The sequence below is a fragment of the Chaetodon auriga genome, chromosome 2 (assembly GCF_051107435.1).
Source record: "Chaetodon auriga isolate fChaAug3 chromosome 2, fChaAug3.hap1, whole genome shotgun sequence".
Classification (NCBI taxonomy): Eukaryota; Metazoa; Chordata; class Actinopteri; order Chaetodontiformes; family Chaetodontidae; genus Chaetodon; species Chaetodon auriga.
The window spans coordinates 3,522,484-3,542,197 of NC_135075.1; the positions used below are offsets into that span (position 1 = coordinate 3,522,484).

At 42.1% G+C, this 19,714-nt stretch overlaps 1 protein-coding gene across 3 annotated transcripts in view; it reads left to right on the plus strand.

Moving 5' to 3' along the window:
* plxnb1b (plexin b1b) overlaps window positions 1-19,714 on the plus strand; it is a 97,503-nt gene that overhangs the window by 57,164 nt on the left and 20,625 nt on the right. For all 3 annotated transcript variants that reach the window (XM_076750285.1, XM_076750308.1, XM_076750296.1), the window contains 7 exons: window positions 206-1,373; window positions 4,404-4,586; window positions 11,136-11,264; window positions 11,536-11,636; window positions 14,328-14,460; window positions 16,958-17,114; window positions 18,510-18,618. In XM_076750285.1, the coding sequence (XP_076606400.1) occupies window positions 216-1,373; window positions 4,404-4,586; window positions 11,136-11,264; window positions 11,536-11,636; window positions 14,328-14,460; window positions 16,958-17,114; window positions 18,510-18,618 (1,970 nt within the window). In that variant the 5' untranslated portion in view covers window positions 206-215. The remainder of the gene's footprint in view (window positions 1-205; window positions 1,374-4,403; window positions 4,587-11,135; window positions 11,265-11,535; window positions 11,637-14,327; window positions 14,461-16,957; window positions 17,115-18,509; window positions 18,619-19,714) is intronic.

The following is a 19,714-nucleotide window of genomic DNA, read 5'->3' on the forward strand; positions in this document are numbered from 1 at the left end:
CCTTGCTTGGGAACCACTGTTCAAGGGGGTCTTGAACAGTTTTAATATGCAGCAATTTACTTAAAATGTATCCATAAGGGTTTCTAGAACTAAATGTGGGCATGGGGATCCATGGCTTGTATGTGTTTGGAGGTCTGTTGACAGCTCCTGTTCTAGTGAATAGAGACACACTTTCTAACACTGTGTACTGTCTTCTCTCCACCAGCTCTGCTGCCATGCCTCCGGGGATGGTGCGTCATCTTTCAGTGTTAGCAGTCCGAACACTGCTGTCTGTCCTGCTGCTAGCCGTTGGCTGGCCCTTCACCTCATTACTTAGTGGCGTTGTTCAAGGATTGCACTCCTCTTTGAGTCTTTACCCCACCTTTGTCCGCAATGACACTCTGTTTGAGCACTTAGCCCTGCATCCTGACCCAAGTGTCAGTCGTGTCTATGTTGGGGCCCGAGATCGCCTGTTCCAGTTGGATCGATTCCTCCAACTTGAACTGCAGGATGACACTGGACCTGTCACAGATAGCCGGGAGTGCTTGCCTCCTGTAACTGAGAGCAATTGCCCTCAGGCTAGGGTCACCAGCAACCACAATAAGCTCCTGCTGGTTGACCCGTATTCCATGGAGCTTATTACCTGCGGAAGTGTCAACCAAGGAATTTGCCAGAAACGTAGCCTGGATTCTGTGGATGTGGTACTTTTCTCTACAGAGAGGCCGGTGGATACTCAATATGTAGCAGCTAACCACCCCAACGTTAGCACCGTGGGACTTGTGGTTCGCTCGCATCCAGATAGGCAACCAGTACTGTTTGTGGGGCGGGGTTACACCAGCAGCCACCCACCTATTTCCACAAGAAACCTTGCCCAGGAACCTGTCTTTTCTTACGAGGAGACTGCCAAGTTGGCTGTGGCTGGTCGTCTCTCAGAATACGACCATCATTTTGTAGCATCATTCGCCCACCGTCAACATGTATATTTCCTCTTCTATAGGCGGGACCTAAAGTCACAGTCACGAGAGTACCGCACCTATGTCTCTCGTGTTTGTTTGGATGACCAGGCCTATTACTCCTATGTGGAAGTACCCTTGACATGTCGTTCCAGGACAGGAAAAATTTACAACCTCTTGCAAGCTGTCCAGCTTGGCCTCAACAAGGACGGTGTAGTGAGTCCAGCCTCAGAAACTCTTCTTGGTGTCTTCTCCACTCGTTTGGCTTCATCAACTCAGCCCAGTGAGGACTCAGCCCTCTGCATGTTTAGCTTGGAAGATGTGGACCGCAGGATTAACTCCACCAGAGATCTGTGCTACACACAGATGGGTAAAGAAGCAGGAGTGGAAGCAGCCTATATTGAGTATGAAGTCAAATCCAACTGTGCCAACCTGCCAGAGGTGAGATCAACAGGTTGCTTGTCATATAGTTATCAATCAGTGCTGTCGCCTTAAAAATAAATAAATAAATAAATAAATAAATCAAAGCGTGAACAAATAAGCACCAATACATAAGAGGTTCAAATCAGTTAGAATGCAACCCATGCAGCCTTATCCTAAACTATGTCCTGATGCCTTTGCTGTAAGGTTGTTCCATTTTTAACAGGTAGCAAACAGCCACTATACTTGTCTGCGATCTTTACATCATAATGTCCTGATTTCAACATTTCTTCAGGACATTGTTTTGCAGAGGTGGTAAAGTACTGTGACCCTAACACACTATGTATGAGATCAATTTAGTCGATCAACCTAAACAATAGCTACACTGATTGAATAAGATTAAGATTTTATTTCATTTAGGTGGCTTTTGTTCCAGGTTAGATGGCCTACATCCACTATATATATAAAACTATAAAACTCTACAAGAAAATTATTTTAGATGATCCACTCAGAGCGGCTTGCTAGTTACATCCACACTGTGTAACAAAGGGGACAATACCCTGACACTGATATGGCAACAGATCAGGCAGTGGGTCAGAGTGCATTTTATGACTGAGATTCACTTGAGCGAGGGACTTATCACCACTTTCTCCAGCAAACCACACAGTGGTCAATATACTGAACCAGATAGCAGTTACACTGCTCCACTCCCACGTCACTATGTGTAATTGTATGTTTGTGTGACAAAGTGTTACTGAAAGCAGCGTACATGCTAAGAGTGACCTTGCGTTGAATGCCCTTGCATTGAACAATGGCCAGTGCTATTATGTATTGGAGTATGTTTTCTTTGTCCGAATGAAAATGTTCACATAAACATAAGGCAGAGAGGAACACCGTGAAATCACTAAATAACCCAGTATACTTGACATTCTCCTCCTTGTTTTCATTGTTATTGTCATTACAGAAGAACATGCTGTCTGACCTTTTTTTCTTTTTTAGAGAAGTAATGTTTTTTCTTTGACAGCAATACTGAATAAAAGCTTTCATCTGCCAAAGCTGGTGCCATGCATCTGAAGCTGTCCAGGGCTGTCCTATTGCAGCAAAGTGACCTTTGTATCAGTGAGGATGAAATTAGATTTGACATTTTTCTAACAGACAAATGCAGTGCTGCGGAGGAGGGATTGAATTAGAGTGGTCCTCTAATAACACCAACTCTGAAGATTCTGACTATGTGTTGTGTTTATGTGTGTGTACGTGAACATTGCATTTGGACGGACATTGTAGACTAGTTTGACATCCTCCTCTATTATCACTTCCTCCTGTGTTGAGGACGTAGAGCAGCACTGACCCCTCAACCTGCAACAGTGTAATTTAATAGAATTGCTGGCCAGGGAGGGATCGATCGGTGGTATTAGCTCTACTTAGTGGGGTGGGGTTGAGGGTAATGTTTAACAAGCCCTGACAAGGGCGGATGAAGAAACACCAGACAGAGGTGAGGTTCTGAAGGAGTAAAAGAATAAGACATTGAGGGATACAGACACAGTGGAGGAGGAATTTAGAAGCAAAAGGTGAAAGAAAGGGAAATAGGTGGGCTAGGAAGTGGAATGGGACAGAAATGAATGTACAGCATGACTTTGAAGTGCACGTGGAAAAAAGGGGAATCAAAGCACACAATATGGCTAGAGGAGAACAGTGACGGGAGATTTGGAGCTGAAAAGAGATTTACAGTGTCATTAAGATGTCAAATCTCAATTGGATCCCAGTGCACAAACAACACCAAAGCAGCTTCATCCCTGTTCAGTCTTTGCCAGGACAGTCCATCTGCGTCAGGGACGGACTCTCACGCAAGGTCTAAGCTGTGGGGAACATGATTTGTTACTGATGATCAGGATTTAGGACTCCAAGCATTAGTAGCCGTAATGCAACTATCAATCTTTTTTGTTATCTTACTCCCTTGCAGTTATTGCTGCCCTCAGTGCTTATGGGCAAATGTCTAGATGATAGCAGTCTGCGCAGCACTCGTCAGCATGTGCCATTACAGTGTAATCAGCGGCTCCCATCAGCCTGGCAGTCAGTGACACGCCAGCTTCCAGGCCATGTTCCTAGTCTGGACATCATAACTTCATAACTATTTCAGTAGTCATAATATAGTTTGGGGCTATTCTTAGCATACAGTCTTCCTTCCTTGTTTTCCTCTAATGGTTGGGTTCTCATGATGTGGACAGAACAGGCTGTCTAAACTGAACTTCACTCCCTGTGGTTAACTTAACCCTCAGGCACTCCTTTAATCAATACTCACTGAGGCCTATATATAGCTATTTGGACACTTTTTAGCAATGTTATTAGAACCAAGTTTAAAGTTGGACAGTTTGGTGCAGTGGTGAAATCAGTTTTTCAGTGGTACTGGAGTTGGATTGTGTGATGGGAGTTCAGCAGTGCTCGTATATCAGCAGTCTATTTTTTAAGAGCATGCCAAATAAGGGGTCCATTCATAACAACAGACCAGCCAACTACATGCAGTCCATCAAAACAAGTACCCTTCAACAGGCAGAGCTCTCAGGTTCATTGCCTCTACTTCCTAAGATTACCAATGATGCAGCAATGACCCCACTTTCAAATGTTCTCGGCGAAAAATAAATTGCCCAGAACAAAAAACAACAACCATCCCGCCAGAGCAAAGACTCCCTCCTGCCAAACTGTGGAAGCAAAAACAAATTGTCTTTGAGCTTTAAAGCACAGAGTGTAGAAGTCACTGGAATCCAGTGATAGTTTGTTCCCAAACCCCAGCCCCTCCACAATAAATCCTGCTGGGATTTTAGTTACCACAATAGAACACTGCTGCTTTATTTTTGGTAACTGGCTGACTTGCTGAGACATGAATAACAGATCATTTGAAGGGTTTCTTTTTGGACTAAACACAGTATCCTTTACATTTCACATGCAATATGATGTGATGTTAATTCATTTTTTTAGTCAAATCTTCATGGTATCTGAACATGGCATGTCAGAATCTCACACACTGATTGGTCTCTCCTGTGTCCCCTCTATTAGAACACTCTGGATGCTTATCCCTGCGGCTCTGACCACACCCCCAGCCCGATGGCCAGCAGGATGGCCGTAGAAGCAGAGACTATATTGGACAGCCCGTCTGCCCGTCTCACTGCGGTGGCTGTCAGTGTAAGGGCAGGACATACCATTGCCTTCCTGGGAGACTCCAAGGGGAACCTGCACAAGGTAACACGGTGTCACAGATCTTCAGGCATGCACAGACAGGTTGTCAGCTTGCAAGTTGTTGTGCTTCTGCACACACCAAAATCACTACCAAGGTTTACTTTGTTTATGTGGTGTGATGTTATACAGGGATTGTGCTGTTATTGCTGGAAATATGAAGTAATAGTCTGGCATACTCAACAACTTGTGTCATTATTTTCAGTTCAGACCATATTTGGGTAAAGTGTGCTTGGTATTTCTCATATAACTGTAATGTCTGTCCCTGTACAGACATGGCAGTCAACCCAGCAGACAACCAGTTCAACCTTTCGCTGTTCACCTCCAGACACCAGTTCTTTATTGTTCTAAGGTCCAAAATAGTCTCAGTGTTTAGAGTCAGATAGGCTTAACCCAGCAGTCCAGAAATAGTCTCAGGAGTAGAATCCTGGTACATCCAGAGTTAAGTTTCCATCTTGTTAAAGGAATGCATTGAGACTTTGGCAGATTGTCCCATTGTACCAACTCCACTCCTCCAGTACATGATGAGAACATGGACCACCAAACACATCAGTGTGTGCCTGGTAAATAGTGCTTTTTTTAAAACATGGTTTTATCAGATGGCACAGAAGTTCCGAAGTTTTAAAACTGCATGTCATTAAGTCATTATAGTTGATGTAGCATGGTTTTATTTTTAGAGGTCAACATCTACATATTGGTCTGCTTATTCATTTCCCACAGTCTTACCAGCTTGTAGAAATAGTGAATGTTGTTCCTATCAGGTTTAAACACTGTTGGGTAATATTCTGTTCTTTACATCTCTCATCTTTACAGATGTGCCACAAAAAAAGTAGACTGGCAGACTTTTCTTAATGTCTTGACTCCAAACAACTGCTCTGAATACTGTTATTCATGTAAATTAGGTTTATTTGATTTAGCTGCATATAAATGATCATTACAGTGTTCTATGTTAGAGCTGTTTCAGTGGCCTGATTAACCTGTTAAGGGGCCCAAGGGCAAGGAGGAGCTGAGGGCCCAGTGCCCACTTTGCATGGTTGGTAGTTCAGCCTTGGTTTTTCTTTTTCTCACTTTTGAAACAGTGCTTGTGATAAAACTAGATTGTATTGTAATGTATTGTTTGACTTGACTGACCTGTTAAGAATTCTTGGGAACAAGGCTGGTAGAATAAGATTGTGGACAGATATTTAAAATATGTCACTATAATAAGTTATTCAACTCGTTCCACTCATCATAGAGATTCATTTTTGTGCATGCTTCTCCTTGAGGTGTTTTATCCCTACTCAGGTACACCCAGTTTCATCCAGCATAATGTAATGTAACAGAATGAAAAATTCAGCCTTTTTAAAGCATATTCAGCTTTTGTTGCTTAGGGTTTTATTAACTGTTAAGTCATTTTGGGGCTGTTGTTTGTGGTGGTTGAATTCTGTTGGATTATACTGGAAAGTGTTTGTAAGATTCGGTCCATCCCCAATTAAAGCAGTGAGAGTGGACTTTATACAGTATGTCTATTTTGTGGCTCAACACTGGGATGGAAAACAGGAAGTAGTAAATTAGAATTTCTCCTTGTATAACAGAAGCTCAGGCTGCCTTAAAGGGGATTTCCCTGCTGCCAGTGGGGGGCACTCAATAGAAATTTTGTAACTTTCAGTTACAGTGGCCGCATCACGTGAAGCTCCTCTGAAGCAGCATCCTCAACAGGCTGTCAGTTTGATTTCCAAGGTGTCACAGAAGTCACGACGGGGTCATGTATGGCAGTGTCTCCGTGGGTTCAGATGGAGGTCAGGGTGAAGCTCGTTAAACAAGAAGACACAAGAGACGTCCTGTTGTGGCTACAAAATCAAAGACAAGCAAAGGGGATAACTGCAGTTGAATAGAACATGTCAGCTGAATCTGTGTATTTGTTGGGAAGCATAAAGACAGTTTAGAAATATGTTGGTCCTTTTGAAACACTACTGTATTCTATATATTTATTTTGATTTTTGATAACATGAAACGCTGGACTGAGCTGGAGCAGAGAGCTTGGAAGGAGGCCCCTTGATATCAGGAGTTTACAGATCGTGAGCTCGCCTCCACACAGTTGGCTCTTTGTCTCTTTTTTTTTCAATGGTGGCTTGTGGTTAAGGCCCCCTGCACAAGCAGAAGTAGCACAATGAAGGCCATTAACGTATTTTTACACGGTTACGTCACATGGGGCCAGCTAAACCCTGAGGCACACATCACGGTGACCAGATAACTTAGCTCCATACTTGTGTTGTGCACTGTCATCGCTGACTGGCAGACACGTGCACTTCCTAACAGAGAGACTCATTCAGAATTATGTAGAGATCGGTCATAACAGCAGACAGTGTCAGTGTCAATGTCACTGTCATTAATGGATACATTGTCAGTCTGTGTCCTGACTGCCACCACCAACAGTGAACGTTTAAATGAAACTTTGCTCGCACCCTTCGCTGTTCATCAGATGTGCTCTGTGTGTCAAAGGGATTATCCAGCTGAAGAATGTCAGTTTGATTCTTGGGTCATTGTGCAGAAAACCAAGTGAACAAACCATTGAAGAAGCAAAAACAGACTTTTTAACCATCCATTCACTTGCTTTATTTCCTTCATGTGAAGCAGAGGAAATGTTGTTCTTCCTCTGTTTTCAGTCAGTCTATCCACTCTGGTGGCATCATAATTATAGTTTGAAAAGAAATTTTAGAAAATGGATGAATTGGGACAAAATTTAAAGTATTTAATAAATGTATACTCAGTATTTTTACTATATACTGTATATTTTTTAAGTTTGGCCTTAGTCACAAGCAGAAACTCTTTCTTAAAACTATTATATCTAACTGAATGAAACTTAAGAAATCACTTCAGACCACATTTTAAGTCTGCCGTCATTTTTTTTTACCTCTGCGGTGGCATGAAAGTGCAGATGTTATTGCATGAATCATTTTGATGAGAAATAAAATCACAGTTTTACACACTGGAAACATGATGACTGTAGGATCTTAGGACTGTAGGATGTCCACAAACATGAATAAAATTTCGAGTCACTATCTGCTCTTGGCAGCGTATTTGAGCTGCTGTGTTCATATTTGAAACTCTGCACATCTCACACACTACAGCCCCAGATGTGACCCTTAATTTCCCCCGACGAGGCAACAAAACAATAATACACTTATTATTAAAATCAGTCATAATGAAAAATACAAAATGCCACCATGTCTACTATTATCTGAACAAATTGGATTAGATCTAGTTGATAGTGGGTTGAAAAGATATCGAGCAGCTCGATTGTTGCCAGAGGACTTTCCTGCTGATCCTCCAAACAAGTTACACTGCTGTAAATGTGATTTCAATGGAGACATAATTGAATTTTTGGATATGTGATGCAGAGAATTCATTCATGAAGAAACAGAGTCTCATCTAGGTCATTTATTTCCCTGCATTATCTACAATCCATGGATGAGCTGTCTTGGCTCCAGCTATGAGCCATGACAGTGTCTACAGATGACACATGTGCCATCGTTTGACACTGTCTGCGTTTTAGGTGAAAATGGCCTCTCACTCAGACACTCTCCCTCTCAGCTGATTCCTGCAGCTCTCCTCTGTAGATTGGAGCTCATCTGTGATGTGTTGTTCTCTCAATAAATCATGGAGCTTCCTGTCTGTCTGTCCAGTGTTGACTTCTTCTTCTCTCTATCTGTCATCTGTACTGGCTTTCATACACTATGTTGAAATAAACTATATGGCCAGAAGTATGTGGACACTCAAACTTTCTAAACACATATGATTGTATAAGTTGAACACGTGGATTCCAAAACCATGTTCATTACTGTGCTGCTGTAACAGCCTCCACTCTTCAGGCTTGCAGCAGCAGTTTGCTCCCATTCAGCCTCAAGAGCATTCGGAAGGTCTAACACTGATGTCAGACAATAAGGCTCGGCACGATGGAACAGGAGAGGCCTTCCTCCAACTGTTGCCAGAACGTTGGAAGTGCACTATTGTGTAGAAAATTCTACGTTGCGTGGACAGGTGTGTTTACACAACAGCTTCAGTTACTCATTTTGTCAGTTCTTTATTACATTGTAAATGAACTCATTTAGAAAACATAATTTTGCAAAGCAGCAGAATTATATGGTCCGATGACAGATACAGTTCTACTGTAAATCAATCAATCGTAATACAACATTATTGCCCTTAAGAAGCAGTCCAAACAGCTGGAACCATTAAAAAAACTACACAGAGGATCATCGCCAAACTAAATCATTGTTTTTGTGTGTTAATTTTTAATAGATTTATCAATTTTAAGTGAATGTATTTGTTCCTGCCACAGACTTGTTCTTTTAAACTCTTCATGCAAATTGAGTGGAGGTCATCTTAATGAGTATGTCACTGTAGGATGGAGGCTAATGATTACTTTGAAATTTCAGACATTTCTAAGAGTCAGAAACGATAATTCAGGAAGGGTGAGCCATGCAAAAATTGTCCATGAATTTGTAACACATGTCCTTGTTTGTTGTGTATATTTAGATAAGAACATGTAACCTAATATGTATGTAATGTGTGTGACATGTTGACTCCCTCCCAGTGTTGTTGACCTCCTGGTAGATAAACATGGTGCGCACTGATTGGCTAATTGCAGCTGCTGGTAATAAGAAGAACTTAATGAAGTTAAGCTGGTGTTCTGGACAAAGGAGCCAGTATGATTTTAAGTGGAATTGCTGAAACCGCAGCGCTCTTTCAAACTGCTGCAGGAACATGCAGATACTGAGCAATCAGGATTCCATCTCTAAATGTTTTTGTTGACGTTAGCTCAGCACGTAATGGTGGAAGAAAGCAGGGTTTGTGCAGCAAGCATGCAATGGCTGCACTGCAGCTTCCAGTCTGACTTTCCCACTCTTCCTTTAACATCTTTGTGTTTGTGTTGAATTTATTTCCTTTATTTTGTTGTTATTTGACAAATTTTGCTAAACTTCTGTCCTTCCCTTAAAAACCTTGAAATGATCATCTCCCTGACTAACAGAAGGAACCCCTGCCGTGGATTCCTTACTCTTCGTTTACTTGTTTGAACAGAGGAGTGTCATTTAGTCGCTTGTGTTTACTCATCTTTTTTGTCGTTTCAGTAATTTTCTGCAGTCTTGATGGACAGGTATTGAAGCCTGGACAGTCTGTCTTTAAGGTGCTGTGGGATCAAAGAGTGTCAGTCTGCATAGCTGACCTCAAATTCTCCACATACCTGGAGGATGGGATTAACCTGGCATCAGGGATACATCCTGCAACATCACAGGCTAGATTTGGGAATCCACACTTCCTCTTGACCTGTGCTGGATTTTCTCATCAGGGTGATTGCTGTCTTTGTTCCAGCAGAGATCCCCTCACTGTGGAACATCTCACTAATGACATTAGATTAAATGAAGCTGATGTTCAGGCTCCTGTAAATAACATCTAAAGGCTGATGTGGAGAGGTTGGTCAGGCTGCACTTTCATAATAACTCACACTTGAGCCACTCTGGACTTCTAACAGGCAGCACAACATCAGACTGGTCATGGAGGCCTCCTAGTATTAGGTTGTTAGTTGAGTCTCTTCGTTCTGTCAGACCCACCTTTGTCTCACCGTCCTGTGGTGCAGGATTTGTAATCTGGACATTTCTTTTGCCACTTCAGTGTGAAGTGTGAAGAATTCTTTTTGTGGTTGTGTGTCAAAGCACAGCTGTGTGTTGGCATCAACTATGTGGATTTTGTTTCTTCATGCTGTCAATCCTTTGTTGTATCATTCTGTGGGACAGACTTCCTAAACTTCACATACTGTATTTCCATTATCAGTGTTGTTGCCTAAGTTAAGAAATACGGGAAAGTCTGTTTCCAGGTGTTGGGAAGTACTACTGCATGTATGGAAAAAGGAGGATAAAGCCTTCATTGTCTCCAGAGGGAGCTGTGTGAAATCTGATAAATGTCCTCAAGTGATGTCACTTGAGTCAACGTAATTCTGAAGATCACAAGTTTGCAATGAGGAAAATGTGGAGGTGTGGAGCTACAGGGAAGTGAGCTTGCAAGAGCTCTGCAGCCCACTGCTCGCCTGTTCTTTAAGTGAGCGCCTTGAGGTTACATTAGCTGCATAAATGCACACTGACATCAGAATGTCTGTGGCTGAATTGCATTCTGTGCAAAACAGGTGCCAGGTTTTAACAAGGAAGAAGAAGAAAGACATGTCTGCTTCTGCTGCATCAGTTTTTGATCCTTTTTGTTGAAACAGTCCATTGTTAGTCCGACACTTTGGGAGTGTGATGCTAAATCTGTAGAGAACTCTTCTAGAGTTCCACTGAACAGCTTCTTCCCATTTTTTTCATTCAAGTTCATTCTTGAGCTCGGAAATAGTAGTTTGACATAACAATCCCAACTCAAGGTCCACTTACCAACTTTTTAAAAGCTTATCGTAGCCTATGTTCTTTGAAATGTGTCATAACGGTGAAAGTTGCAAGAATGTTTGAAACGAAGGCTTGAAAGAAGCAGAGTCTGCTAAATTCTTACATAATCACCACATTCATGTGTTTGTGTGCATTTCCTCAGGTGTTCTTGGGGCCAAATGGTGAGGTGGAGGAGTACTCTGTCATCTCCATTCAGCAGAACACAGCTCTCAGTTCAGACCTCATCCTGGACCAGAAAGAGGAACATCTCTTCATCATGACTCATAACATGGTATTTCATGTTCTTCTCTCCAGACAAACTTTTCCTGTGTTGTAATAATGAAGCTAAAGAGAAAACATTTAGAGGGATCATTTAGTTTTTTCTGCCCTAGTTCTCCCTTCCGGTAAATCACCTGGTCGTTAGGATTATTCTAATGACCATATTTTCATTTTGCATTGTTCCACTGGAATATGTGGGCCACCTATTGTTTTTAATCAGATTTCTGGGAGCTTAGTGTGCATGGTTTGCACGACTGAACATGATTGTGTTGTCCTGGTTCCAGCTGCAGAAGAGGCCGGTGGCTGAATGCCAGCAGCACCCAGACTGCCACTCCTGTCTGCTGGCCCACGACCCCTACTGTGGCTGGTGTGTCCTGGAGGGAAGGTGAGCTAAACCCCAGCAGTCAACTGCAGCCCTGAATGTGTCCTGATCTAGCATCTGAGAAAGTGGCGATGAAATTGAACTTAATAAAAATGAAAGTTTATGGTGTAAAATAGTCTTCTTAATCTAAAAAAGAGAGAGAGAGAGAACCAGTGCTGAAAGGATTAATTAGTTAGTCCATGGACCAGCTGGCTTATCAACATATAATGAATCTGTGACCATTTTCATATTTGGTCACCATTTATTAAGAAACAAGACTTAGAGTGAGCTCTGTGATACTGTACACAGACACACCTGTGCTTTGAACTAAATGCTAGTTTGAGCAAGCTAACATTCTCACAGTGACAGTGCTCACATGCTAAGCAGGTGTTATGTTTGCCATGATCACCACACCATGAGTTTACAAGGTATGTGGTCATAAACCAAAGGATTGGACAAATTGAAATATTGACCTGATGGTGGTACTGGATGAAAAATCAGGGAGCACCAAAGTTATTACTATTCATCCTGATCTCTCATCACGTAAATATGTGGATCAAAGTTCTTGAAGTCCATCCAGTGGTTGTTGAGATATTTCAATCTGGATCAAAGCGGTGGATCAGCTGATGCTATATGCCTAGAAATACGAATCCTTTCCCAGTTGGAGCAATCGTTTGATGTTTTCAGTACCGTCTCATTCAAATACATGTTTAGATGTATTGTTAGCTAGGGCATGATCGGCATTTGTCTGTGTCATTTAAAAAGGATCATTTCTCTTCAAACAATCCCAAACGCGCTTTGACAGAAAAAGTACTGAATAACAGTAACCAGACTGAAAAATTAGAAACTTCCATTGTTACTGTTGAAACCAGCAGCTAAGCCACTGTGGCCTCAAGTAACAATGAAATGATAATGCTAAATGTGTGAATTGACTCAGTGATGTTGTTGAAAATATAAGAAGTAATGTAACTTGATAACATTTAATTACTTTTCTAACAAATGTTTTAAACTGGCCAACAAACCTACAAAATCCCCAAATCATTAAGCAGGCAGCATAAACCTCACAACACCAAAACAAATTCCTCGTATGTGTAAAAGCGTACTTGGCAATAAAGCTTTTTCTGATTTCTGATTTCTGATTTCTGATTTCTGAACAGTACTGGCTGAATCTGAATGAAGTCAGTGCATGTTAGATCTCACAGAGACTACCAGCATCACTACACAAGGAGGACTGACGTCAGCCAGGACTTTCTGTTCTTAAATCGAGGTGCAGCTGTGCAAAAGGAGTCTGTTAGCCACAGTAGGCAGCAATTAATTTGCCGTGAATGGAGATTAAATGTAGCCTACTGGATCGGCATGGAACAAAATCTAGAGCTGAATTGTGTGAAGGTGGATGGGAGGTACTTTATGTGACTGATTGTGAGGACATTGCCTTGTCTGAAGGTTAAAAAGCTTTACTCTGTGCAGCACCCTTTCAGTCAATGTGTATTGATTTGTAGATGAGAGGTGGTGCAAACTTGAACAAGAGAAAACAAGGCTCAAGATTTGACTTGATGCTGGCCAATGAATGGAGCCTGTGTAGATACAGAGATGGCATTTGTCCCAGTGGTTACAGATGTGCTGAAAGAAGACATTCCTGCATGGTGAAGAGATGCAAAGCAACAGAACAAATTCTACATATAGCTTTTTTTTTTTTTCTCATTAACTGCAAGGGATTACAATCACATTTCTTTGTAGTTTAAATATGTAATGCTGTTCTATGTAACCAGTTACTCCCTAACACTGGTCATACCAGACCAAGTCAGGCTGTGGTGTGTTAAGATATGTGCTGGTGTTTTTATTTCTTATGAATTTGACTATTCATTTTTAATTGAGTCTTTTGGAGGAAAGAAAGGGAAATATTCTACTTTAATGATGTTTAATGCACTCTCATGTTAAGTTGGACAATATAAGAAGCAGTAGTGTCTGCTTATTATTCTGTAGTTGTTCTTGTGAGAATACTGAAATGCAAAATCCATTATTAATGGGCTATTCATGTTGCTGTGACATGTTTAGTTTCGTTTAGATTCACACATGTCTAGTTCAAAGAATTCCACTGAAAAACAAAGTTCAGTGCTGACATGAAGAATCAGCAGACAAGAAAACTGCTGGCACCCTCGTTAGTCTCTGAAGTGTGTGTGCCAAGTCATCTTAAAAATCTGACTGTGGTCTGGTGGGATTGTGTGTGAGTCTGATGAAAGAGATCTACCTCTCCATCCCATCTGCCCCCCCCCCTCTCCTCACTGCTCTGCCTCCCCACCTGGCCTCCCACCTCCCTCTCACCACCAGGTTTTTCTCTCTGCTCCTCTCTTTCCGTCTTTACCCCTTCTTTCATTTTATTCAGTCCTTCTGCCTCCATAGCAGTGCTGTTGTTTGTCTTTGTAGTTCACACACACACACACACACACACACACACACACACACACACACACATACACGTACATATACTGTATATGTATATAGTTTTCTGTCCAGCTGTGGAGTGGAAACCACAGCTCTCAACTATTTAGAAAAACATTTTAACAGTTCAGGAAGGATTTATGCAGTTTTGTAATTACAGTATGAGTTATGGACTTGCAGTTAAAGATGGAGAGATAGAGAGCCCAACTTCAGCTCACAACAAAGTTAAGATAGTGTTCATGACATAACAGTGCAGCCTTGGTGTTTTCCCTGCAGGTGTGTGTTGCAGTCAGAGTGTTCTCGTGGGAAGCAGCCAGGTCAGTGGCTGTGGAGCTTTGACATGGAGCAGCAGTGTCTTGCTGTCCAGGACCTCAACCCCTCCAATGTCAGCAGGGAGGAGACCAGAACGGTAAGTGTGTAATGCAGTTACGTAAACTGGACCAGCAAACGAGCAAAACAAAACTCTTGACATACGCCCCTCCCCCCTCCAGCATGGGGAACACCATGAAGCCCTGGCCCACATACCACCTCGCTCCAACTCATCCCAGCATTGCTTATCAGCTGAGCTGAGGGATTTACTGTACGCTGGCTGGGGGTCCTGTGGGTGTGTTTGATATGTGAGTGTGTGAAGTGTCAGGGCGTCAGAAGAAGATAGGGATCAGAGTCCCGTCCTGGTGCAGGAGAAAAGCAAAAACAGCATCAGTCATCTCCGTGGAAGATGGTGCCTGTCGATAGCATCAGAACAAAAATATGTACAATACACTCACTGTGTTACATCACAGGAGAGGACAAATGTCTCTACATGTCTAAGTACACTGTGTTGGTGTACATTAGACCAGTTGGAATCAGATACATATTTCTCAGGAACTGTGAAAACAACATGACTAGCTGAAAAGATTTGTGGCTGTCTGGTTTTAAGGGCAGTTGACAACACAGCGTCTGACAGTGGAAAACCTTTGTCTCAATCCTCCTAGAATGTGCTCTGGATACTGACCACCTATCAAATACCATCAGTGTGCAAGACGTGGGTGAAGCAAAAAATGTTATAAATGGATCAAATACCAAAGCAATGGATACATTTCCTCATACTACATCTACCATGTCACCTAAACATGGCAGAAATGACTGAATATCAGCTATGAAGTAAGCTGCAAACAGAGGGTCTATGTTTTTATTAATTTTGCTTATAGCTGGGGACCCAAAGAGTTCACAAGGCTTTGCAGTAAAGCTGAAAGGATTAGTCGATTTAATCAGTAAGCCGATCAACGGAAAAATAACGGTCAAAGATTTTGATAATTGATTCATTTTAAGGTAATTTTTCATGCATGAAAAGCAAATCTTTCTAGTTCAAGCTTCTCAGTTGGGAGAACGTTCTGCTCTCCTCGTCTGATGAGATAATAAACTGAACATGTTTGAGTTTTGGGGCAGTAGTTTGATTCATATTTGATGACTTGGCCTTTAGGAAATTATAGGAAACTTTGTCACTAATTCCTGAACTTTTATGGACCAAATGATTAGTTAAAAAAACAGGTGGGAGATTATTAGATAAGGACAGTAATTGTTGGTTCCAGTCCTACTTTGGAGTCATTTGCATTTGTTCAGAAAGGAAAAAATCAGAAAACTGAATAGAATCAATCAAGATTTAATGCACACTGATTCTTCTATAACTGACACAATGCAGAAAAACATATTTAGCTGGTTTGCTTTGTCACGTGTGATATGTCATGACCAGAGGCAGGATGCACTGTTTGTCTTATAGTATTACAGAGAGTTATTGATAGTTATTGATGAGAGAGAAGCCGATGGGCCTCTTTCTTTGTCCACTGATGTTTCTTATATGTGTGGGATGAACATAAACACAAGAGAAGGTGTATTGATATGAATGAGAAGTTTGTGCATGTCAGTGGCTGCTCTTTGTATTTGGCTGTGTAGGGGAATTCCTGTCACTCCTTTATCTTAATACTGTATGTCTCCATCTCCTTAAAGCACAGGTGGACTGGGTGCAGTAGGAACCTCAGCCCAATTAATAACTGATTCATGAAACAACAATGAATTAGCCTCTGTTGTTTATGTACCCGGTGCATGGTAATGTCACTGAAGGAGCTCAGTAGACCATACATGTATTTATGTATTTAGCAGTGAATGAGAAACCCAAACACAGTGGCTTATTTCTTCCCTGACAAGCAGCCATGTCAAAGCACATGACCTACAGTATGTGCCTTTACACTCAACAAATGTTCTTCACTGTTCCATTTCAACAGTTAGTTTTGGTTTTCCTTTGCAGTAATGTGTGTGGTGACAGCTCACACAGGAAGTGAGAAGTTTGTTTGTTTGGAATGAAGAGAACCACAGCCTTTCTGTACCAGGACTGAAACGAACAAGCACCCACACAAAGAGGTTCACTATATGACATAAAAGACATTCTAAAAATGCCCAACTATTCAGTAAAGTCAGAAACTAGTGGACCAGAGAATCAGGAAACAAGTCTATGAATCTGACACTCACTACCAGCTTTTGGTACTTGACAGCACATTTGTGTCAGTACTAATATGTATAGAGGTGTGACACCCAGCTCTACCACTGAGTAGTTACCATGATCAGTAATAAGCACCATCACTGAGCACACAAAAACACCATTTAGGCACACTTCATGGACAGAAAATCCAAAGATTCACATGACTGTAGAGCTCATACTGTTTGATTGAGCTGCAGTGCAGAAACACCACATGAATGAAGACAGGTGGAGCCAAAATACAAATAAAGTGTACAAACAGACATGGTTTAAGTCTAATCTGCACATGCTGCATTGATTTTTGAAGTGTGTGATCAGTGGGCGACCTGCTCTGCTCTGTCTGAAACGATCCTCCAGTGGTTTGAGTCAGTGTTAATATTTCGTCTTTCCTCAGGTGTCTCTGTCAGTGCCAGGACTTCCAGTGTTAGAGAAAGACGAGTCCTACTCCTGCGTCTTCCAGGACAGCCACAGTCCTGCTGTTGTCACTGAAAGTGGGGTCACCTGCCATTCTCCGGACACCAGCCGAGTACCCATGGTGCCTCCAGGACAGGGTGAGTGTTTGACCCCACAATGGACTGAAAACTGGAGTTTAATTAATTACTGGTTTGAACTTTTCAGCTTTGGAACTGGAGGATTTGATTGTATCCTGTAATGAAATGAATCTGTGTGCATGTGTGTCTGTATGTGTGTGTTAGCATGACAGACATACCATACACGTATGCAGTTCAATCCCTGTGTCCATGGATCTAGGCTAACCCAATCCACTTTTTGTAAACCGGCTTACACAGCAGGGACTAATCTGTATTTTTAAGCACACAAGTCCCCATAAATCTATTTCATCTAGTGATTCTGTGCTTCGATATGTGCTTTGGTTTTTCTAGGTTTAGGTGGTTATTTAGTGCACTGAGAGCAGCTTGTTTGTTGTAGTAAGTCAGTGGCAATGATTAAAGGGGCTTGTAAATAGAAATTGAAGCCTCGACAGAGGTCACACTCACCCAAACATTCACATGATTTGTGTGTTTGTGTGTCTCTGTGTCTGTACACACACACACAGGCCCTGGTTCCCATGCCTGCATTCCTGAAACTTGCAGCTTGTTGTAGTTCTCAGGGTACAGGGCTCAGGCAGAATCAGCCTGGGGGGTTTACTGAGATATGGACACACAGGCTGTATTTAAGGATCTAGCTGTGGCTTCCCTTTACTTTAAGAGGGTTAGTGCTGGAGCTCACTTAATAAAAGTCAGAGTTTAAGGCCTGTAAGGGCAAATGCTGCTTTAAAGTTGAGGATCAGATTCTCACCTGCCTGCTGCCTGTTTAACAAAACTTCTTACATGAACACATTATACAGTTTCAGCTCCGGGCTGTCGACAAGTCCAGAATATATTCAGACTGTGTTGTTTTTATCTGACAGTAAATGTTATATGTAAAAGAAAATTTAAAAGTAAATTAAAATCAAACTGTTCAAATCCATGTTATCTTCTCAGCTTCAATCACAACATGGCTGCAATGAAGATTCTAATTCTAAGAAATGACATTATTGAGTATAGTGTTAGTGTAACTGATAGAAATGATGGTCACAACTATGGCAGCAAGACCCAAATGATCCGCGCTGAGCATGTGTGTGATCGTAGGTTGGCCTCAGAGCTTTGAGCCCTGCTGTGTTTATGTCTGCTCTCTCTGGGCTGAGGCTTCAGGGTGCACATGGGTTAGATTAGGCCTCTGTGCTTTGGCTGTCTGGACCAGACCTTCTCCCACATCCTCTCACTGTGTTTTGAGAAACATTGTACTCATCCCTTTCTCATGCTTTGCTGAAACAGAGACAATAATCCTGGCCAAACATTGTCAGAGGCCTGCCCGCTCTGCTCTGTGCTCAGGTGAAACGCCATGTTCATTCTGTTGGTTTCAGATCTTCCTCATGCTCTCTTTCTGTCTTATTTGGTTCTCCTCAGACTTTGTCACAGTCACCTTGTCTCTTCGCTTTGGCGACGTCACCGTCACAGCGAGGGACTTCACCTTCTACGACTGTACGGCTGTTAAGCAGCTGTCGGGGAGCATGCCGTAAGTCACCACCGATGATTTATCAGCTGTGCTGTCCCGTCTCCTCCTGATCTGCTCCTCTTACTGCACATCTCATAATCAAGTCTTATCTCTATCAGAGACAGTTGTTGTCCATTTTGTACCCTGCTCACTCTTTGTCCCTCCATCAGTTCACCTTCACTGGTCTGTCTTTCGTCCATGTTTTTCCATTTCTTCTCACTCCCTCACCTGGGTTAATTCTTCTCTCCAAACCTGTTACCCCGTACTTTAAGAACTCCCTTATACTTTAGCTAGTCATTCTTTCCACACCTGCCTCCTGCCCCTCACTCTCTCTCAGCAGTCATTCCATCTCATCACATGGCTCAGCTGTACTGCCAGGGCTTAACTGTAAACGCCATACTGGCTTTGTTCAGGATAGATCACATCGTTTGAGAGGTGGAAGCTGTTGGGCATTGTGCTTTTCATGTTTTTATCCTAAATTTCCAAGTGAGGCTTCATCAAACCCTCGTATCTGCTGTAAAATTGCTCATTTAAGGCTGATAAACACCAGCTGTGGGTGAGTAGGTGCATATCTGTAAGATTTGATCACTAGCATAATCTCCTGCTGTATAAGGCTACCTGTTCGGTTCCACTTGTAGGATTCATTGATAAATACTGTCCTGCTGTCAGACATCAGCACACAACAACATAACAAACACATGCAAAGTGTCAGTAGTTGTATTAGAGGGCCTGAAACAGAAAATATGAATGCAGCTGCTGACAACATGCATTGAGAGCAGCGCTGCACTGTGACAGAAATACAGACAAAATCCTGTTAGATGCTAAAAAAAACCTCTTTGAAAAGCAAAGTGGTCCATAGATCAGCCTGTGGAGCAGATGTGATGTGGACCACAAGTGTACAGCAGCTGATGTCACACTGTTAGGTCCAACAGTGGATGTTCACCTGCACAGCAACCTGCAGAAAGACCCTGAGGCAGCTGAGAGTTTCCAGCAACTCCTGAACTAATCTGTGCCATACCCAAACTGCAATAAAAGCATAAATGTTAATAATAATATATTAAACCTCTCAGTAAATCGGCAGGCCATGATGATGATAGTATGGTGAACAGAATGTGAA